We start from the raw sequence: 20,721 nt of genomic DNA on the forward strand, positions 1-20,721 counted from the left end.
ACCCTCGCCTTCTGCTTTGCCTCCCTCCTCCTCTCTCTTTTCCCCCTCCCCTCCTCCCCTTTTCCTCTTCCCCCTCCCCTCCTCCCCTCTTTCCTTCCTCCACCCTCCCTCCTCTTCCTTCCCCTCTCTCCCTCCCCTCTCTTCCTCTCCTCTCTCCTCCTTCTCCTCCCTTCCCCTTTTCAACTTCCCCTTCCCCTTCTCCTCCTTCTCTTCTCTTCTCTTCTCTTCTCTTCTCTCTCCTCTCCCTCTCCTCTCCCTCTCCCTCTCCCCTCCTTCCCTCCTCCTCTTTCTCCTCCCCTCCCCTCCCCTCCTCCTCCTCTTTCCTTCCTCTCCCTCCCCACCCCTCCTCTTCCCCCTCCTCCCCCCTCCTCTCTCTTCCTTCTCTCTCTATCTTCCTTCTCCTCCCTCCCCTTTTCATGTTTCTGCTCCTCCTTCTCCTCCTCTTCTTCTCTCTCCTCTCCCTCCCCCCCTCCCCTCTCTCCGCCTCCCTGCCCCTCCTCTTCCTTCCCCCTCTGCCCCTCCTCTCCCCTCTCTTCTCTCTTACCTCCTTCTCCACCCCTCCTCCTTTTCATCGTTCCCCCTCCTCCTTCTTCTCTTCCTCTTCCCTCTTCCCTCTTCCCTCTTCTCTCCCTCTCCCATCCTCTGCCCTTTCTTTCTTCTCTCTTTCCTCCTTCTCCTCCCCTCCTCCTTTTCATCGTTCCCCTCCTCCTTCTCCTCTTCCTCTCCTCTCCCTCTCCCCCTCCTCCTCCTCTTTCTCCTTCCTCCTCCTCTCTCTCCTTCCTCCCCCTCCTTTCTCTTCCTTCTCTCTCTCCTCCTTCTCCTCCCTTTTCACCTTCCCTCCTCCCCCGTCTCCTCTTCTCTCTCCTCTGCTCCTCCCCAAAATGGTGGGAATTTTGATGATACGATAACATGAAGTAATAGGTAGAGCCATATTATTCTGGGCCCTGCAAGATGTACCTCCTTAGGCAATGGGACACGCAACATTCCTTGCATCTTCATTCTAGTGGGTCACCTGAATGTGACTGGCAAGAGATGGTTCCTCAGATAACTGGGTCCCAAGCCATGAAAGGGGACAGCTACAACAGTTTAAGGGACCAGAACAACAGTCAGGTGACTACTACACATCATACGCACCAGAAAATTGCTAGTATCTAATTGATTTTGACACAATTTGTAGGCCTTCCCTGTTTAAATTAAAACACTCATTTCTATTTAATGCCCACTTCCTCTTATATATTCTAGTCTGCATATGAATTAACACAACTAGTCAAGACACTTTTAATTTAACAGATTAAACTCACATTTAATTTCTATATCATATACTGAAATAGGTCCATACATCAATTTGTGCAATTATTTATTGATATGGTTTTATGGTCTCTTACAAAAGCTTTCTAAATCTCAGTATCAGGGCACTATGAAAGGCCAATATTACAGCAGATTGTTCTCTGGTTTAAATGTGCCAGTGGGGAAGATCTCCAACATCTAAATATAAAGGCTATCAGGCAAATGGAAAGATTTGTTAAAAGTTTCTCTTCATTAGCTGATGTTTATCATTCAGTTCGGGTCTCATCACAATGATAAAACACTTGGGAAGAAAGATGCACACCAATAATCCAGCACTGGAGGAGATCATGGAGAAGATCTCTACAGCCAATGTATATTTTCCCCTTGTGCTTAGATACGTTGGGATAAAGCACAGCCAAACACTGCAGAAGACCAACATGCTGAAGGTGATGAATTTGGCTTCATTGAAACTGTCAGGTAACTTCCTAGCTAGAAAAGCAGCAGTGAAGCTAATCAGAGCAAGGAAACCCATAAAGCCCAAAACACAGTAGAACATGACTGAGTCCTCATTGCACTCCAGGATGAGTTCTTCAGGTATTGAGTGTGCATCAAAATCTGGGTATGGGGGGGACGTTATCAGCCACACAGCACAAACACACATTTGGACAAGGGAGCAGGCTAGAAGAATGAAACCGACCATTCTTCCCCCCACCCATTTCCTCAATCTGGAACCAGGTTTGGTGGCCATGAATGCTAGAACCACAACAAATGTTTTGGCCAAGACGCAAGAAACCGCCACTGAAAAGATGAGCCCAAAAGCTGGCTGTCGAAGGAGACACACAATCGTATTGGGTCTCCCAAGAAATAGAAAGACACAAAGGAAAGAGAGGAGGAGGGAAACTAGGAGAATGTAGGTGAGATTCCGGTTGTTGGCTTTGACGATGGGAGTATCTTTGTGTTTCATGAAGATTGTGATGACCAAAGTTGTCTTCAAAGAAAAGCAAAGGGAAAGAACAATCAGACTGATCCCCAAGGGTTCTTCATAGGACAAAAACGTGATCCGCTTTGGAATGCACATATTTTTGTCAGGGTTTGGATATTGGTCTTCTGGACATGGAGAGCAGTCATTCACATCTGAAAAAGAAAACATTGACTGGCATTGATACCGTGGATTACAGACAGTCTTGTACCCTCCTGGCTTAGTCCCATTATACTGTATTTGGAAATTTCCTACCTTTCTTTTTTGATATTTTCCCCTCTGGACACAGACGGCAAGCATAGCAGCAAAACGATTCTCCTTCTAACTTTTCCTTGCTGTATCCTGCCTCACAAGGATCATTACACAGAGATAAAGGCAATGCCTATCAAAGAACAAAGAATATTTTAAGATACAGAGGAAAAAGAAAGTGTTTGGTGAATTTGGAATAACCAGCATAAAACATATTTATGAATTAAGTAGTGCAATCCAGAAGTAATGTGATAACAGCATTTTACATGTAACTAGTCTGAAATAACAATTCATCTACCCTTATTAGCTTTCAATAACCATCATCAAAACTCTCCAAAGACAATCTTTGTGCTGGTTAGATAACAATAGTTCTCCCAACTTCTGAATTTTGAAGTCACCAGACTGGTGAAATGGGTTGTTTACCGGATTGTAGCTTTTACTTTGAAACCATGAAGCTATTATATGTAAGTAACAGAGGGCCCAGTAAAGGGTATTTTGTATCAACTATTACAAAAGTAATTATTCTTACAGATACATTTTTCCTTCCCTGAACATTTATATTTAGGCTTGTTCACAGATGATGCTCTAAGTCTTTCATCAATAAAGACACTTTTATGTCACATAAAGGAAGGGAGACCAATCTAGATTTAAACAACTAACCTGATTAAATCCTACTGGCCATGTGATGGAATCTACAGAAATATTGAAGAATTTGTCCTCTGGAGCTGTGGGATCAATGATCCCTACTTTGACCCTGACAAAAGATTGGTTTGGGAATGAGATCCAGTTGATAATATCATATCCACCAATGAATTCTCCATTTTCATCAAAGGAGACCTTCTCACCAACACTGTTGTTGAATCTGACACTTCTCAGAAAAGAATGAACCTGAAAAACAGAGACAGCCAACGAGGGACAAAGAGTGAAAAGGACAGAGAAGAGAGAAGGAATTCATATATTCAAAGCATACATATATATGTTTCTTTAAACAAAGAAAATATTAAAACTTTTTAAAAATTGTAGTTTTAGGCCAGGATCAAACAAATACCATGTTTCCCTGAAAATAAGACCTGTCCTGAAAATAAGCCCTAGCATGTTTTTTACATGTGTGCCTAATGTAAGCTCTACCCCCCCCCCCCCCAAATAAGTCCTATGTAAGAGCCTGTGCAACCAACTGTCTGCCTATTCCATCTGGTTGCTCGCGATGCCACAGCCATGAAGTGAGGTGGGATGGTGGTGGAGCTGCCCCATGCTCCCTTCACTGGCTTACCTTAGGGTTCCCACAGCCAAGCATCCATGCCCTGACACTTGCCTCATGGTGGCAGTAGCACCACTAGCCATGTGCAACAGAAGCCCATGTGAGCCGCTGTCCCACTTTTTCTGCTATTTGATGTGGAACAGATTTTATGAGTGGCTTAAAATAAGGGGTAGAAGTTAGAGGAAGAAAAACATGGGAAGATATATAACTATAATTGCTATAAACATTAAAAATATGAATTATAAAGAATGGGAACTGTATTGTATGGGAACTGTAGTATTACTAGTGCTGTTAATTTAGGTGTTATTATATTATTAGTATTATTATTAGTAAATGGACAATATTTTTACAGTATTAGCTATGTTTCTTTCTTTCTCTCTTTTTTGTAAATAATATATCTGGACAAAACGCTATATTCAAAAAATGTTTATGAATAAAATTGAAAAAAAATTAGTTTAATTGCTAATACCTCATGAGCCAGATGACTTCTGATAGATAATAAGAAATACTAGGATAGATATGGCTATAAAAGTTTACTACTATTCTTACTTACAAAGAGCCTTAAACTTGCTGTAGCCATACTAAGGTTTGATTTGGATTATTGCAGACTAGAAGTAAGATAATAACAAGATAAAACACAAAGTAATTGAAAAGGTCTATGCTTATGTATGTATATACTCTCCCTCTCAAACACAAGCAAACACACTTTTTGGTTACATTATGTTTTATCTTATTATTGTCTTATACATTTGAATATATCTATATATATATTAAAGTGAAATACCACTCACACTTCATCACAAAATCTCCAGAACTGTAAAGCCTACAAAACTTGAAATTTGGCACGTATATTCTTCTTGGCTTCTAGGTGCTCACTAAGAAAGGATTTTTCAAAATGTCCATCAGAGCACTAGTATTTCATATATTATTACTATTAGAAGGCTCTGATGCTAAGCAGTTCTACTCCCCCTCCCCACCTGAAAAGAAATATGTTCCAAATGCAAAACAAAAGCAGAGGAGAGGAGTTTCAGTTTTAGTTGCACAGTAGCAACCAGCTTTAGTATTGACTAGTTGAGCTAAGCCATGCTGAGACTCCTTGCTGTCTCCTTCTTGCTCACACAGCGAATACTGTTCAGTTTCCATGTTTCAGTTTCCAAACAGCCCTCAACTCTCTCACACACTGACAGGATGCTAGCCAAATTTTCCTCCCCCCAAAACTAAGCCAGATCACATAGTTTCATAGCGAAGTGCAGGTATAGAGCTAGTTATCTATATATAAATGCCAAGTACCACTCATTCATCATAGAATTTCCATAACTTTAAAGCCTACAAACTTGAAATTTGGCATGTATGTTCCTCTTGGCTGGTAGGAGCTCACTAAGAAATGATTTTTTGAAATGATAATCAGATCATTAGTATTTCATTAGTATTTCTTATATGGTAATTAACATGCTCTGATGCTAAGGAGTTCTACTCCTACTCCCCACCTGAAAAGAATTCTTTTCCAACTGCCAGTTGCCTCACATTCCATTACCTCAGTTCAAACTGGTAGACATTCCACTCCTTCACTCAGGAGCGGTCTGGGGCTCCTTACAGTACTAAACATCGGTACCTCATCAAAATGCCTATACCTTAACAGAGGAGAATTATGTAATATTACTATTGGATTTAGCGAAGCAATGACAATGATTGATGTTAGGAAGACTGTACCACATTCAACTTTTTTATTGTAAGAATTGTCTGTCTTTGTGTCTGTTGATTGTTTAATTGTTTAATAAAGAAAACTTTAAAAAAATGTCTATACCTTCCATGTATGGAACTGCTTCTGGGTATTAACACCCTCTGATGCTAAGGAGTTAGACATTCAACTCCTCCTCCACACCTGAAAAGAACTCTGTTCCAACTGCCAGTCTCCTCACATTCCGTTACCTCGGTTCAAACTGCCAGATGTTCCACACCTTCACTCAGGAGGGGTCTGCGGCTCCTTACAGTACTAAATGTCGGTACCTATCAAAATATCTACACCTTCAACCTGTGATACTGCTTCCAAACTCAAGGTGGCAGGAGAGATATTCCCTTATGAGTTTCAATCACCCACCACCACTGAGCCAACAGAATGTGAACCGAATTTGTCCTGCATAGTGTCCTAGCCCCAACTCACTTCTTACACTGACCTCTTCAGTTCTGACAAATCTGTTCCTTCTACTGTACCACCACTTAAAGGGAAAAGAGGGAAAAAACACAGGAAAAGCTTTAATGTCCTCTACCTCAAGGTTGGCGCTCCAATCATGCTGTTATGCAATCTAAGCCCTCCAAAACTGTGCAGTGTCACCAGGCTTCAGGTGAAGACTCTGTACAAACATATAATTGAAGCCACAATTTTCACAGGCATCTATCAGGGAGAAACTGTTTTCATCCCCTGAATTCCTCTGATCCAGGGGTGAAATTCAAAATTTTCCCCTACCGGCTCTGTGGGCATGGCTTGGTGGGAGTGGCTTGGTGGGACTCAGTCTCTAAAACAAAGAGAAGGTGGGTGGGCATGGGTACGGCCAACCAATTCAAATCGTCCCTACCACCTTTCCCGAGGTGGTGTGAGGTGGTTGAATTTCACCACTGCTCTAATCCCATCAGATTACCACTTTGAGTTCAAATGTCTACAATTTCTCGTTAAGATGTGCTACGCCATCACCATCAATAAGGTCCAGGGGCAGACTTTAAAAGTGGCTGGTGTGCATCTGAGGAGTGACTCTCTCCCATGGCCAATTGTATGTGGTGTGCTCCAGAGTCAGTTCACCTGAGCCTGGTCATTCACCAGCCACAGAGCAAAACCAGGAATGTTGTTTACAGGGAGATCCTGAGCAATTCATCTGAGAAGACAAATTGAAAGTCTATGCTATGCAAGTTATTAGCATGACCAAAAAGCCAGGAGTGCTGGTGAGATTAAAGGGCCCATCTATTTTACTGCTGTTAGATTTATCATAATGTCTTAATCTGTAACAGAAATTTAGCTTACTGTCTCGAATGAAATAATACAGTGCCTTTTTAAACTACTCATTAATTTTCAAGCTTTAAGTGTCAATTTATCAGGCCCGATCGAAACTAATCATTAATTTTCAAGCTTTATCAAGGCCAACCACATAGTTTCATAGCAAAGCATCAGTATCCAGAAAGTTATCTATAAGGGAATGTAGTCCTTCCTTATGGTTAACAGAATATATTGATAATACTGATAGTAGAGTGGGCAATCCTACAGGATTTTGCTTATAAATGCAGAACAATAAAAAAGCAGCTTGGAAGAATCACTGTGTGTCACGAAGAAAGTTTTGGGCAAGTCTGTCAATTTCAGGGATAGAATCAGTTGATTAATCCATTAATACATCTCACTTTTAGACCTAAAGTTAATCCCCCTATACAATATTGTTTGTTTGAGTTTATGGACAGATCTTGCAACTGCAGATATCATTGTCCCAAAGTTTCTTTTCAAAGAGGCAACTATCTTGTTTTCCTTGAAGAGGTTCCACTTCTCATCCAAGAGCTTCTTCAGTTCTAAGTGAATGGTGGGGAATGGAAGGATTTATATTCCTTTCAGACATCCGATCATTCACACTCTTTGAGAGTCATTGAGGACACTTGGAGGTCTTCAAAGAAAAGCAAAAAAGTCCAGTTGCCTCTTGAAAAAGAACCTTTGGGACAACTGGGACCTGAATGACTGAGAATCTCCACAGACATTCAGATATGGTTGTCTCCGCGTTAATCTGCTTACAGGCTTACCTGCCACCATACTTGGTTGAGAACCTCATTCCTTCCTTTTTTCACTATTGTTGCACCCCTGCATTTGGATAAATACAGAGATTGCAAAGCATGTGCCACAACATAGACTGCATTGTAAATATTGTAACTCTGTCCACTGATGCATGTTTCAAACACAGATGTAGGAAGGGTCCCAAGCTTCTCCTTTCCAGTACAAGTTTCCTCAGATGTCTCAGTTCTTGAGTTGGAGAAGAAACAACCAAATGCCTGTTCCCAGAAATCTTTCCGAAAATGATCATGATGGTCACTGTTTGGACTTAGATTGTGAAGGGATTTTTGGAAGTCTGGGATCTCTTTTGTGTGAACTGCAAAGGATAAAGTCCCATGTAGGAAATGGATGTCCCATGATTTATGAAGGGAAAGTGAGGTGAAGTCTGTTTGAGCGTTTATAAGCCAGATCTTTGGCTTCTTTGGAATGTCCTCCACTTCTGAAAACCGGAGGAAACTTCTCAGAACTGATATGGTTTGAATTTTTCCGTATACGATTATAACATTGGCCCTGCTCTTCATGAGAACATGGTATATATGTAGTCCTTCATCTATAACATCAGTAAAGTCATTATAGAAATCTATGTTTGGTAACTCTGCTATGAACTCGGTGCAGATGCCATAGTCGGAAAAGGTAGGGACTACCTCCTGGACAAATTTCTCTGATTTCTCATCCTTTACTACAAGAATCCCAACCCAGATCCATCTTAAATACTTCAATAACAGTTTGAGGCCCTTATGTTCATGGGATTCATTTGGAAACATTTGCTGGAAGAAAACCGCTTGAGTCTCTTTTTCCATGGCTGGAGCAGAGCCATAGGTCAACTAAAGGAAAACAAACATATGCAGATGGAAAGATCTAAGTAACCTCTGATACTGTTTATATTCATTTAAGGCTTTGGGTGCCCCTGAGTTTATATACTGAAACATTATGCAACTAGTTGTGTTTATTTAGAAAGCAACCAAGATGTCCCTCTATATCATGAGGTAGAGGAAAAAACAGGGGTCAACCTATTCTCCTATGCACCTAACAGTGGGACAAGAAGCAATGGATGGAAACTAATCAAGGAGAGAACCAGTTTAGAACAATGAATGAGTTGAATGGCTTGCCTTCAGATGTTGTGGGTGCTCCATCACTGGAAGCATTTAAGAAGAGGTTGTACAATCATTGAAATTAAACGGTATAGGGTTATATGGTTGAGCAGGCACTGGACTAGAAGACTTCCATGGTTCCTCCCAACTCTTAATTCAGTGTCTGGCATTAGGGAATGTTTTTCTATGCTCAGTATCCCCACTGTCTGTTCAGAGTTATGAGTATTCATGCTGCTATGGTAATCCTATCAAGCAAAAAAAATAATATCCTGGAATATGAAAGTTGTCTCCTTTTTTTCTTTTTTTAGAGAGAAAGAAGCACTTCTGGGGAAGTATGGCAATATAATGAAGAATATCTTCCGCATCTCTTACCTGAGGAACTTTGTAGATGGACAATACAGCTGCCATGTGAACAGAAATATCAGGTCCTCCAATCACTGCAGCCAAAGGTTTTGGGACCCCACACTTGTAGTTAGGGATGAATTTTCCATGAGTGAAAGGCAGCAGCATTGAAGCAAAGTAAGTCCAGCTTGGACTGAAATGGCTGTTAAAAATATGGAAGCCCAGCGTGATATTGGGTAGGATCTGGTGATTTTCATTGATCTCTTTTAGAGTAAAGGCTAAGGCCAGGACATGCTGGTAATTCTGAAAAAATATTCTGTAAAGAAAAAAAAATATATTAAGAAATGTTTGCTTCATATCATGGCACCTGCAATCCTTCATCACAGCACATTTCATGGAATGTGTCAGTGCAACCTATACAAACATTGAAATCCAAGGGCAGAAAAAGATTTAATGGTATTTTGTGTGACCCCCTGAATTATTCTTTTTCTTGTTAATTTATTTGTTATTTTTCTATTGTTTCAATTTTTGTCAGATGATGGACATCTGTTTAGCCCAATCATGTTCAAACTCAGTTACTGATGATTGGCCTGTTACCTTTGCTTGGAAGTTGCTTCCAAGCTTCTAGTACACTTTCGCCCTAGTATGTTTTGTCCCTCAGACAATGCACCATTTTTGTTGCTCGTCTCTGGACTCACTCAATCTTTTCAATATCAGTTTTTTAAGTGAGATCTCCAAAACTGGATATAACATTCCAAATGGGATCTCATTAAAGCTCTATATAGCAGGATTAGGACCTACTTATTCCTGCTCTTGTTCCCTCTAGTAATGCATCCATCTTTACTATTAAGCCCAGATCCTGGAAAATGAAATGAAAAATATTAGCACACATGCATGCCTGTGTGTGTACACACACATACACACACATCATTTTCATCATCTTCATTTAATGACCCCATAATTCCTTGTGGGGTTGTTTAAGGTAACCGAATGGAGGTAGCAGAATGTTTTTAATGCCTGGATCCTCTTCCTGTCACCAATGAAGTGTTTTGTTCAGCAGACATATTCTAGCATGCCTAGAGAGAGAAATATCACTTCTTACACAATAAACCTAGGTGTCTCATTTAAGATACTTCTTTCTGGAATCTTTGTCATGAGAGGAAAATATTTCAAGCATCATGTGGTTTAGCAGCACAGTCCAGAATTTGACCATAAATGAATGATGTACTCACACAGATCCCTCCTGAAGTGCCTGAGAAGGATGTTGACTGAAATCAATGGGATCAGAAAATGTAAACAAGGCAGAAATAATGCCAGCAATGTTGATATCTCCATGCTGATGATATGTGTGATGTATAGGAATTGGCTCCTGAAGGTCACATTGAAGGCTAGGATCCTGGCACACCACTTGAGACATTACTATTAATAGCAACTCCATAAAAACTAACATCATCCATGAGTGTCTTCTTTCTGTGTTTAAATGCCTCTGTTTGCACGATTGAAGTAGATCAGACTCAACTGTCTTCTTGAGATATTTTTCAGACACAAATAGGGAGTGCAACATGCTATCAAATGAATTCACAGAGCTTTGGGGCTCTGAACCATGAGATGGAATATCATGGGGACAATAAATAGCATCCTTCAGAGTCTGTACCTCCTTTTTCCAATGGATCCCCTAGGATCTGGATGAGAGAAACTGCTAATTAGATAATGAGAGACAGTCACATATGTGAACATCTTCAAACACTGGTTCCAAAGGTGAAAAGACAGAGAGGAAGCATGTTTCACAATTCAAACCAATGTGCGGCCCATGGAAATGTCAGCCAGCAATTAGGAAGCCACCCCCATCAAAAAATATATGTGACAAAAATATATGTTAATATAGAAGGGGTGCCATGGAAGTTGGAAGTGGACACAGGATTGGCCATCACAATAGTATCATGGGAAACCATGAAGGAGATATGAAATAAAAGGTGAGCCGGACTCTCAAACTCAGTCCAGTATGACTACGAGACTACCAAGGGAACCATATACTCATTTTGGGGAGCAGCGAGTTCAATGTAGAGTATGGCCAATTTTCAGGATCATTGCTGTTAGTGCTTAGTAGCACTACCTAGCCTCCTGAGACTCGATTGGTTCACATCCCTGGGCAACTGGGGGCAACTTCAAATCTCAACATACATATTGGCAAAAAAAATCAGAAAATAAAATACAGTCGGAATAGTGAAGACCTTGTTGATGATCCAAACTCTGTCAAGGATCTTGGAATACTCATCTCTAATGACCTAAGTGCGAGAGCCCACTGTAACTACATAGCCAAAAGGGCGTTAAGAGTTGTTAACCTAATCTTATGTAGCCTTTTCTCTGGTAATATTACACTACTAACTAGAGTATACAAAACATTTGCTAGACCAATACTCAAATACAGCTCATCAGTCTGGAACCCACATTACGTATCTGATATTAACACAGTTGAGAAAGTCCAGAAATATTTCACAAGAAGAGTTCTCCACTCTTCTACTCATTGTAGAATACCTTATGCCACCAGACTCAAAATTCTAGGCCTAGAAAACCTAGAACTACGCCACCTTTGGTCCAATCTAAGTATAATATATAAAATCATACATTGCAATGTCCTACCTGTCAACAAATACTTCAGCTTCAACAATAACAATACAAGAGCAAACAATAGATACAAACTCAAGGTTAATCGCACCAAACTTGATTGCAGGAAATACGACTTCAGCAACAGAGTGGTCAATGTCTGGAATACTCTACTTGACTCTGTGGTTTCTTCCCCAAACCTGAAAAACTTTAACCTTAGACTGTCTACTATTGACCTCACCCCTTTCCTAAGAGGTCTGTAGGGGGCATGCATAAGCACACCAATGTGCCTACCGTCCCTGTCATATTGTTTCTTTTATTTTTTTAAAATTTTCTTATATGTATTCATGTATTCATAACTATGTTTTTACTGATACCTATTATTTTGTAAGCAATTGACAAAAATAAATAAATAAATAAATAAAATAAATCTCATTGGGGACAGTTTCTTAGATCACCTGTCAGTGTTTGCTTGTTTCAGAAACCATTCATAAGCTCTAACTTTTTAAATGAAAAGGTATTCGTATTTAAATCCACTATTTTTCCACAATGGATGTGAATTAAAATGATTTACAATTCATATTTAATCATATATTTAATCAGAGCTGCCTATAATACATGAAATATTGCCATACATCAATTTATCCATATGCTTTTATGGTGCTCATTAGGGATGGGATTCTACCGGTTCTCACCTATTTGCTAGAACCTGTTGTTAACTTTCTCAGCAGTTTGAAGAACTGGTTAATGGAAGAAATCTCCTTTTTTTCCACTTTACAAGACTAATCCTGTAAGGAAGGCAGGGAACATTCTTGTGTTGATTCTAGCCTAATCTTTATTGTCCTACTTATAGAAACTGCCTCTCCATTAACACTTATTAGATTCTTGGCAGTATGCCTAGACTTTCTGTCACCTGAGCTTCTCCTGAGTTTTTTTCTTCTGTGCTGGTACTTTGCTGGGGCTTGACTTTCTTAAAGGGGAAAGATTGTTTTAAGCTTTTTATGCTGCTGTTGGGAGGAAATACTCCCTGGTGGAGTTTTTCCAGCTGGGATGCAACAATCAGCACTTTGAAGAAATAATTGAACAATGAAGCAGAGCTGGCGGAAAGAAGCTTTCAATGACAAGGAACCAAGATGAGTGACATTCAGCAAGGTTTCTTGGCTAGCTAGAAAGATTGATATTCAAATTGATTGATATTCAAATGTGAATTTACATACCCTTTCTGAGTTTTGGTCTAAAACTAGTTTTTGGTGAAGTTTAATTCTGTGCTTGGAGATGTTTAATCCTGTGTTTATTGATAGAATAATTTTCCCTATTCAGGAATGAAAATGGTTAATCTCTGTTCCTGAAAACAAACTGGGTTGAGAAATCTGGCTAGTTCCCATGTCTTGGTAATTGTTTAAGAACCAACAGCTACTGTTGTGATTTAATAATTTGCATTGTGTTTAAATTTTTTCCTGCCTCATGTTTTCTTTTTCTATCCGATGAGGAGGTATTCCTTCACTGCTTTAGTGGTTTCTGGCACTGTCCTTTTGGGGTGTACTTTCAAGAGGCCAGATGCAAGCTTGGCACTGATTTTTTATTGCCTTTCTGGGGAGCCTGTGATCTTTCCTTAAACCTGGATGATTTCCTTAGGACATCTTGTGAGGTGAGTGAGACCAGCTGGTATCTTTAAGTCATGCAAATGGATCTAAAGATTGCTTCTCCTGAGTGTGCTCTTTCTGGAGAGCTTAAATGACCTCTCTACTAAAGGATTTTACTTTATGAGGAAGAATCAGCTGCTGATAGTTATTTTTGCACTATTTTAATTCTTCAAGATGCTCTGGCCCCCTGCCTGATTTGTAGCTCCAGCTTGCAAGTATTTTTAATCTAATGATTGGCATTTAGGGCAGCTTTCTGCAGGCAAAGAAGCTTTTTGTATTTTTTTAAAATTTTATTGGTTTCTAAAAACAAACATGAACAAACAAAACATAAAAACATCAAGCTATCTTCCATAGGTGTACATACAGTGTGCCGGTTGGTTTACAAATTGTTTTGTGCTTCCATTTCGTAGTCCGCAATTACAATTACATTGCATATAATCTCATATTATCAATCAAAAATTAAATACCTTAGTATCATTATAATCAATCATTTGACTATATTTTTATTCATTCATGTTTTATAAGATAATAATAATTTACTTAGTTTATTTTATAACAGTTCATATTATCATCCCAAATCTATCCTAAAATCATTTGTAGATATAATAAGAAAGAAGTACATCTTTATATATTTATTATTTTCTAAAAGTCTACATATTTCATTACTGTATTTTATTGTCTAACAATTGATAGAATAGATCCCAAATTTTATAAAATTGTTTATCCTTTTGTTCTCTAATTTCAAATGTCAATCTACTCATTTCAGCACATTCCAATATTTTCTTTTTGTATTTTTGTATTACAACATTCAAAGTTACAATGGCACTGAAAAAAGTGACCTATGACTGTTTTTCACATTTAAAAACATTGCAGCATCCCCACAGTTACAAGAGGCCAAGCGAGGAGAAGCTCCCCTTGATGTGAGTGATGGTGATTTGGCGAAGCCCACCCAGTCACATGCCCACCCAGCCACACCTACCCAACTGGTCATTAGGGCAGAGAACTGGTTGTTAAATTATCTGAATCCCACCACTGCCCCCCATTTATAATTGCCTTCAAGATGGGAAAAAAAGTTCTGACCTATCTTAAATCACAGACAAACGGCAATCTAAAAGGCCAATCTTACTGCACATTGTTCTCTGGCTAAAATGTGCTACTGGGGAAGATCTCCAAAGGATATCAGGCAAATGGAAAGAATTGTTAAAACTTTCTCTTCATGAGCTTATGTTTACCATTCAGTTCGGGTCTCATCACAATGATAAAACACTTGGGAAGAAAGATACACACCAATAATCCAGCACTGGAGGAGATCATGGAGAAAATCTCCACAGGCAATGTATATTTTCCCATTCTGCTTAGATAGGTTGGGATAAAGCACAGCCAAACACTGCAGAAGACCAACATGCTGAAGGTGATGAATTTGGCTTCATTGAAACTGTCAGGTAACTTCCTAGCTAGAAAAGCAGCAGAGAAGCTAACCAGAGCAAGAAAACCCATAAAGCCAAAAACACAGTAGAACATGACCGAGTCCTCATTGCACTCCAGGATGAGTTCTTCAGGTATTGAGTGTGCATCAAAATCTGGGTATGGTGGGGATGTTATCAGCCACACAGCACAAACACACATTTGGACAAGGGAGCAGGCTAGAAGAATGAAACTGACCATTTTCTCAATCCGGAACTTGGTTTGGTGGCCATGAAAGCTAGAACCACAACAAAGGTTTCCTCCTGGGTAGTCTCTGGTTCTGTGTTGCCCCCAAAAGCCAGCAGGCAAGACTTCCATATCCTCCCCTCCCACTTTTGGGGCTGGGAAATTCAAGCAATGCATGTGCTACCTGCTCCCTCTCCCCCCGCTGGGTAGCTCTGGGCTAGGCAGCTTTCCTGACTGCCTGAAACCTTACCTTCCTTTCACACAAAAAAGTAAGCGGCGGCTATAGGCCTCTTGCAGTGGTTTTGCTCTGCTTCTCCAATGCACCGCCGCAGCTGTGTTCTTGGTGCTGGCCATGTAGATCCACCCTATTGAGCCCACTGCACCAGAGGGCCTTGTGCAAGCAAGTTTGAGTGGAGTGGTGCAGCACTCCGAAAGAGGTGCCTGGAGACTGAAAAAGAATCTCCCCCAGCCGCCCCTTTTTCAGCGCAACTGGCCAGCTGCTCTTCTTCTTCTCTGACTGTTTGTTCTGTGTTGCTGAGGAGAAGGAGAGCAGTTGGCCAGTTGGGGCAGGCATCTTGCACTGTGGAAGAGGCGGCTGGTGGTGGCTATTTTTTGGTCTCCAGCCACCTGTTTTGCAATGCAAGAAGCCTCCCAAAACCGGCTGACTGCTCTTCTCCTCCTTGACCATACAGAACTAACAGGCAGAGAAGGAGGAGAGCAGCCGTCCGGTTGGGGGAGGATTGTTGCATTTAAAAAGGGGCAGCTGGACATGTGACCACTTGCTGGAAGAGGTGCATCCACAGGGAGAAGAAGAAAGCATGCTCCAGGAGGGGGGGCGGGCAGGCAGGTGGATGTTCTGGGGCCACTGCATATGTGCACTGTATGTGTAGAAGCTGCACACACAGTGCACATGTGCAGCAGCTGCAGGACATCTGCCCGAGCTGCACTTCAGCCACCACATGGTAGGGAAAGCTAGGAGAGCAACTGGGGCAAGTGAGTGACTGAGAGCCTGGGAGACCAGGCGACCGGGTCGGGGGGCATGGGCAGCCAGGGATAGCCACTGGTTAGGCAATCCATGCCAAATCATTGCTACTGGTTTGCATGAACCGGTGTGAATTTCTTGAATTACACCTCTGTCCCAGAGGTGCTTTTCGAAGAGGCAACTGGTCTTTATTGATTTCCTTGAAGAGGTTTCAGTTCTCATCCAAGAGCTTCTTCAGTTCTAAGTAAATGGTGAGAAATAGAAGGATTTATATTCTTTGCAGTCATCTGGTCATTCACATGCTTGATGAGAGTCATTGAGGACATTTGGAAGTCTTCAAAGAAAAGCAAAGAAGTCCAGTTGCCTCTCACAAAAGCATCTTTGGAACAACCATGACCTGGATGACCGAGAATCTCCACAGACATACATATATGGTTGTCTCTGCACTAATCTGCTTATAGGACTTACCTGCCACCATATTTGGTTGAGAACCTCCTTCCTTCCATTTTTCACTATTGTTGCATCCCTGGATTTGGATAAATACAGAGATTGCCAAGCGTGTGCCACAGCATAGACTGCGTTGTAAATATTGTAACTCTGTCCATTGATGCATGTTTCAAACACAGATGTAGGAAGTTTCCCAAGCTTCTCCTGTCCAGTACAAGTTTCCTCAGATGTCTCTGTTCTTGAGTTGGAGAAGAAACAGTCAAATGCCTGTTCCCAGAAATCTTTCCAAAAATGATCATGATGGTCATTGTTTGGAGTTAGATTGTGAAGAAATTCCTGGAAGTCTTGGATCTCTTTTATATGAACTGCAAAGGATAAAGCCCCATGTAGGAAATGGATATCCCATGATTTATGAAGGGAGATTGAGGTGTACTGTGTCTGCGCATTTATAAGCCAGATCTTTGGCTTCTTTGGTATATCTTCCACTTCTGAAAACTGGAGAAAACTTCTCAGATATGTTATAGTCTGAATTTTACCATATAGAATTATCACATTGGCCCTGCTCTTCATGAGAACATGGTATATACATAGAAATTCATCCATTATATCTGTAAAATCACTATAGAAATCTGTGTTTGGTATCTGTACTATGAACTCAGTGCAGATGCCATTCTCAGAAAAGGTAGGGACCACTTCCTGGACAAATTCCTCTGCTTTCTTATTCTTTGCTACAAGAATTCCAACCCAAATCCATCTTAAGTACTTCAATAACAGCATGAGGCCCTTATGTTCATGGGATTCATCTGGAAACATTTGCTGGAAGAAAACTGCTTGAGTCTCTTTTTCCATGGCTGGAGCAGAGCCATAGGTCAATTAAAGGAAGACAAACATATGCAAATGGAAAGTGAACTTCTGACACTGGGTACATTCATTTGAGGATTTGGGTGTCCTTGAGTTTATATACTGAAACATTATGCAACTAGGTGCATTTATTTAGAAAGCAACCAAGATGCAACCAAGATATTCCCTGAGGTTGAGAAAAAGGATAAAAACAGGGGTCAATCTATTCTCCAAAACACCTCGAAGTGGGACAAAAATCAGTGGATGGAAATTAATCAAGGAGAGAACCAGGTGAACAGGAGAACAATGAATCAGTTGAATGACTTGCCTTCAGATGTTGTGGCTACCCCATCACTGGAGGTATTTAAGAAGAGATTGGACAACCATTGATATGAAATGGTATAGGGTTATCTGTTTGAGCAGGCGTTGGGCTAGAAGACTTCCAACTCTTAATTCAGAGTCGGGCATTGGGGGATGTTTTTCTATGCCTTGTAACCCCACTGTCTGTTCAGAATTATTACTATGGTAATCCTATCAATAAAAAAATAATATCCTGGATTCTGAAAGATGTCTCCTTTTTTTAGAGAAAGAAGCACTCAGACTTCTGGGGAAGTATGGCAATTTAATAATGTATATCTTCTTGCACCACTTACCTGAGGAACTTTGGAGATGGACAATACAGCTGCCATGTGAAGAGAGATATCAGGTCCCCCAATCACTCAGCTAAGAGTTTTGGGATCCCACACTTGTAGTTGGGGATGAATTTTCCATGAGTGAAAGGCAGCAGCATTGAAGCGAAGTAAATCCACCTTGGACTGAAATGGCTGTCAAAAATATGGAAGCCCAGAGTGATATTGGGAAAGATCTGGTCATTTTCATTGATCTCTTTTAGAATAAACGCTAAGGCCAGGATATGCTGGTAATTCTGAAAAAATATTCTGTAAAGAAAAAAAAATACATTAAGAAATGTCTGCTTCATATAATGGTGGGATTCAATTTTTTTAATTACTGGTTCTGTGGTGTGTCTTGGTGAACATGGCATGGGAAGGATACTGTAAAATCTCCAGTCAGAGGTGTTATTTGCCAGTTCTCCAAACTACTCAATATTTCAACTACTGGTTCTCCATGACTAGTCAGAATCTGTTGAATACCACTTCTGGCTTGTTGTATAAAGCCGTGAGCTAGGTTTTTATCCAAATAATTCCTCATCTCCTGCATTCCTTGGGAGTCATAGCATACATACGGGGTTAGGTAGCTTCACTCCTGGGATTAATTCTATAGTGCAGCCCATTTTGCGGTGCGGGGGTAAGATCTCACACTCCTCTCCACTAAATATCTTTGATAAATCCTGATACTCAATCGGATAAGGGAGATTTGGATGTTCTACTATGGTGGTTGCTAACTCTTTCAGTGTATTTGGTATGGATTCCCCTGGACCGGACTGAGGGGGTTCTGGTCCTACTACAAGCCATAAATGACGGCAACCACCTTCCCACCATATAGTGGGTTCCCACCATATAGTGGGTTATCCAACCATACAAGTCCTAATATCAGTGCCTCACGCATATGTGGGACAACAATAAATCGTAGATATTCCCAATGAGTTCCGATTTCTAGTTTAACAGGAATAGTCATCACCATAGCTCCTGCGATGAAGGTGACTGTCGGAGGAGCGAGACCGCGTGGTAGACCTAAGCAACGCTGGATGGACACGATCAAGGCCGACCTAGAGATCGCGAAGACAGACCCGACATACGTGGCAGACAGAGAGGCGTGGAAGCAATACTCAAGGACATTAGCGGACCTCGCCAGAGCGCGGGACAAACGCTGAAGAAAAAGAAGAAGAAGAAGTCATCACCATAGCTGGGGATCCACCAAGCAGGGACCCATCCACCTGCTCGAAATTCATTGGTGTAGGCAATGTTTCCACCCGTAACTTTAATTCATCCACCACTCATTGGCTAATGAGGCACCTGGTACAGCCCGTGTCTATCAATGCCCCATATCTACCCCTCTGTCCCATGGTCAGACCTTCCACCATGACTGGTATCACAAAAGGACATACTGGAGCACTCACCATAGTATCGTCGTGGCTTTCCTCACCACTATCATATAATCCTGAAACAACCCTGGGTTGACTTCGTTCCTCCAATTGATGTTGACTTGATGGTGATACTTCTTCCTTCATTTTCAAAGTCAGTCCTTGTGATTTTTCAGCACCAATTCCCTGTTTCCTAAAGCTGAATTTTGTCACTGCTCCGACAGGTGCCTTTGCCATTTGTTTCATGCATTCATTGGCAAGCTCAGGGCATTCCAACACCCTATGACCTATTAGGTTACATCTGAAACACCTAATAGCCGGTCATCCCCTACCACCCAGGGGTCCATCTCCTTGCCTGCTCTGACCTCCCATAGCTCCAATATCAGCTTTAGGTACTTTTCGGATTGGTTTGGGCTTGGTTCTGAATTCCTTCATTCCAACTTCCAATTCAACCACAGTTCTGTACCATTCTGTCAATCATTGAGGGACCCCTCTATATAAGCATGCCTGTCTTAAACTATGATCCAACCCAGCACGGAATTCCCGAACCAACAGACGCTCAGGCAAGGACCTTAATTTCCCAGCTAAATGTCAGAATTCCCATACATACTCATTTGCTGGTCTCCCATTTTGCTTCAACACTATGAGAGCTCCCTCGGTTTGGTGGATGCAAGACCTGTCCTCAAAATGATTGTGGAGTGAGTCCAAAAAAAGACTTACATCTACCAATTCTCTGGCCTGTTCATTGTGTAGTTCCACGATCTAATCTGCTGCATCCCCAGTTAAAAACCCGATGATAGCTACCACTATGGACCATTGTGATGGATAGCAAGAGGCATATAATTCTAGATGATTGACCACTTGGCTTAGAAACAGTGTGATACGATCTGGGTTACTGTTAAATGTACTTTGCAATGGTGGCGGTCCCCACACCATGCATTGTGGCCACTGGCCAGACATTCCCTGATGACCCCAGGAACCCGCCTGTTGTACACGGTGAGATGGTGAATCCCCTTGAACAAAGCTTGATGTCATATGCTTGGTACCTCCTGTCCTGGGTTCTGATGGCCCAACTACATCAGGTAATGATGCGTCGAACCCAGGTGTAAAGTCACTTCCAGTCCTTTCACTATTAGGTTCTCTTCCTTCTCTATGGATAGAACTGAAATAGGAAGTATCATCTGTTGTATTCACAGAACTGACAGAAGTCCCCACTCCAGTCCAGCGGGAGTGCCGATCGCTCCCATTGGTTGATGCCATTTGACAGCCGGCTATAAAAGGAGCTGTCAAATGGCATCAGCTGTTGCCGCCAGATGATCTGCCTGTTAGCTTCGGCAGCCACGGCAACCCTTTATTCACAGAATAAAGCCTTTTACCATTCGCTCTGTGTTAGCCTTGTATCTTCCGCCGCTCCACAACAATGGCGACGAGGGCAGGATACAATAAGAGGCGACCAGACGTTCGACAGCTGAGCTCAGTCACTATGAAAAGAGCCGGAACCACTGAGAG

General features: G+C 41.3%; 1 protein-coding gene across 1 annotated transcript; it reads right to left on the reverse strand.

The window, feature by feature from the left end:
- Positions 1–1,522: 1,522 nt before the first annotated feature.
- LOC113429978 (vomeronasal type-2 receptor 26-like) lies at positions 1,523–17,180 on the reverse strand. The gene is made up of 7 exons (XM_087947358.1): positions 16,353–17,180; positions 10,238–10,374; positions 9,036–9,321; positions 7,545–8,396; positions 3,176–3,403; positions 2,522–2,648; positions 1,523–2,421 (listed from the first exon to the last, which is right to left on the reverse strand). Exons 1-7 carry the CDS (start codon positions 17,178–17,180, stop codon positions 1,523–1,525), a joined length of 3,357 nt encoding a protein of 1,118 aa, XP_087803484.1.
- Positions 17,181–20,721: the final 3,541 nt, after the last annotated feature.

The sequence above is a fragment of the Notechis scutatus genome, chromosome Z (assembly GCF_049901735.1).
Source record: "Notechis scutatus isolate UNSWTSFEM ecotype Mainland chromosome Z, rNotScu1.2, whole genome shotgun sequence".
NCBI lineage: Eukaryota > Metazoa > Chordata > Lepidosauria > Squamata > Elapidae > Notechis > Notechis scutatus.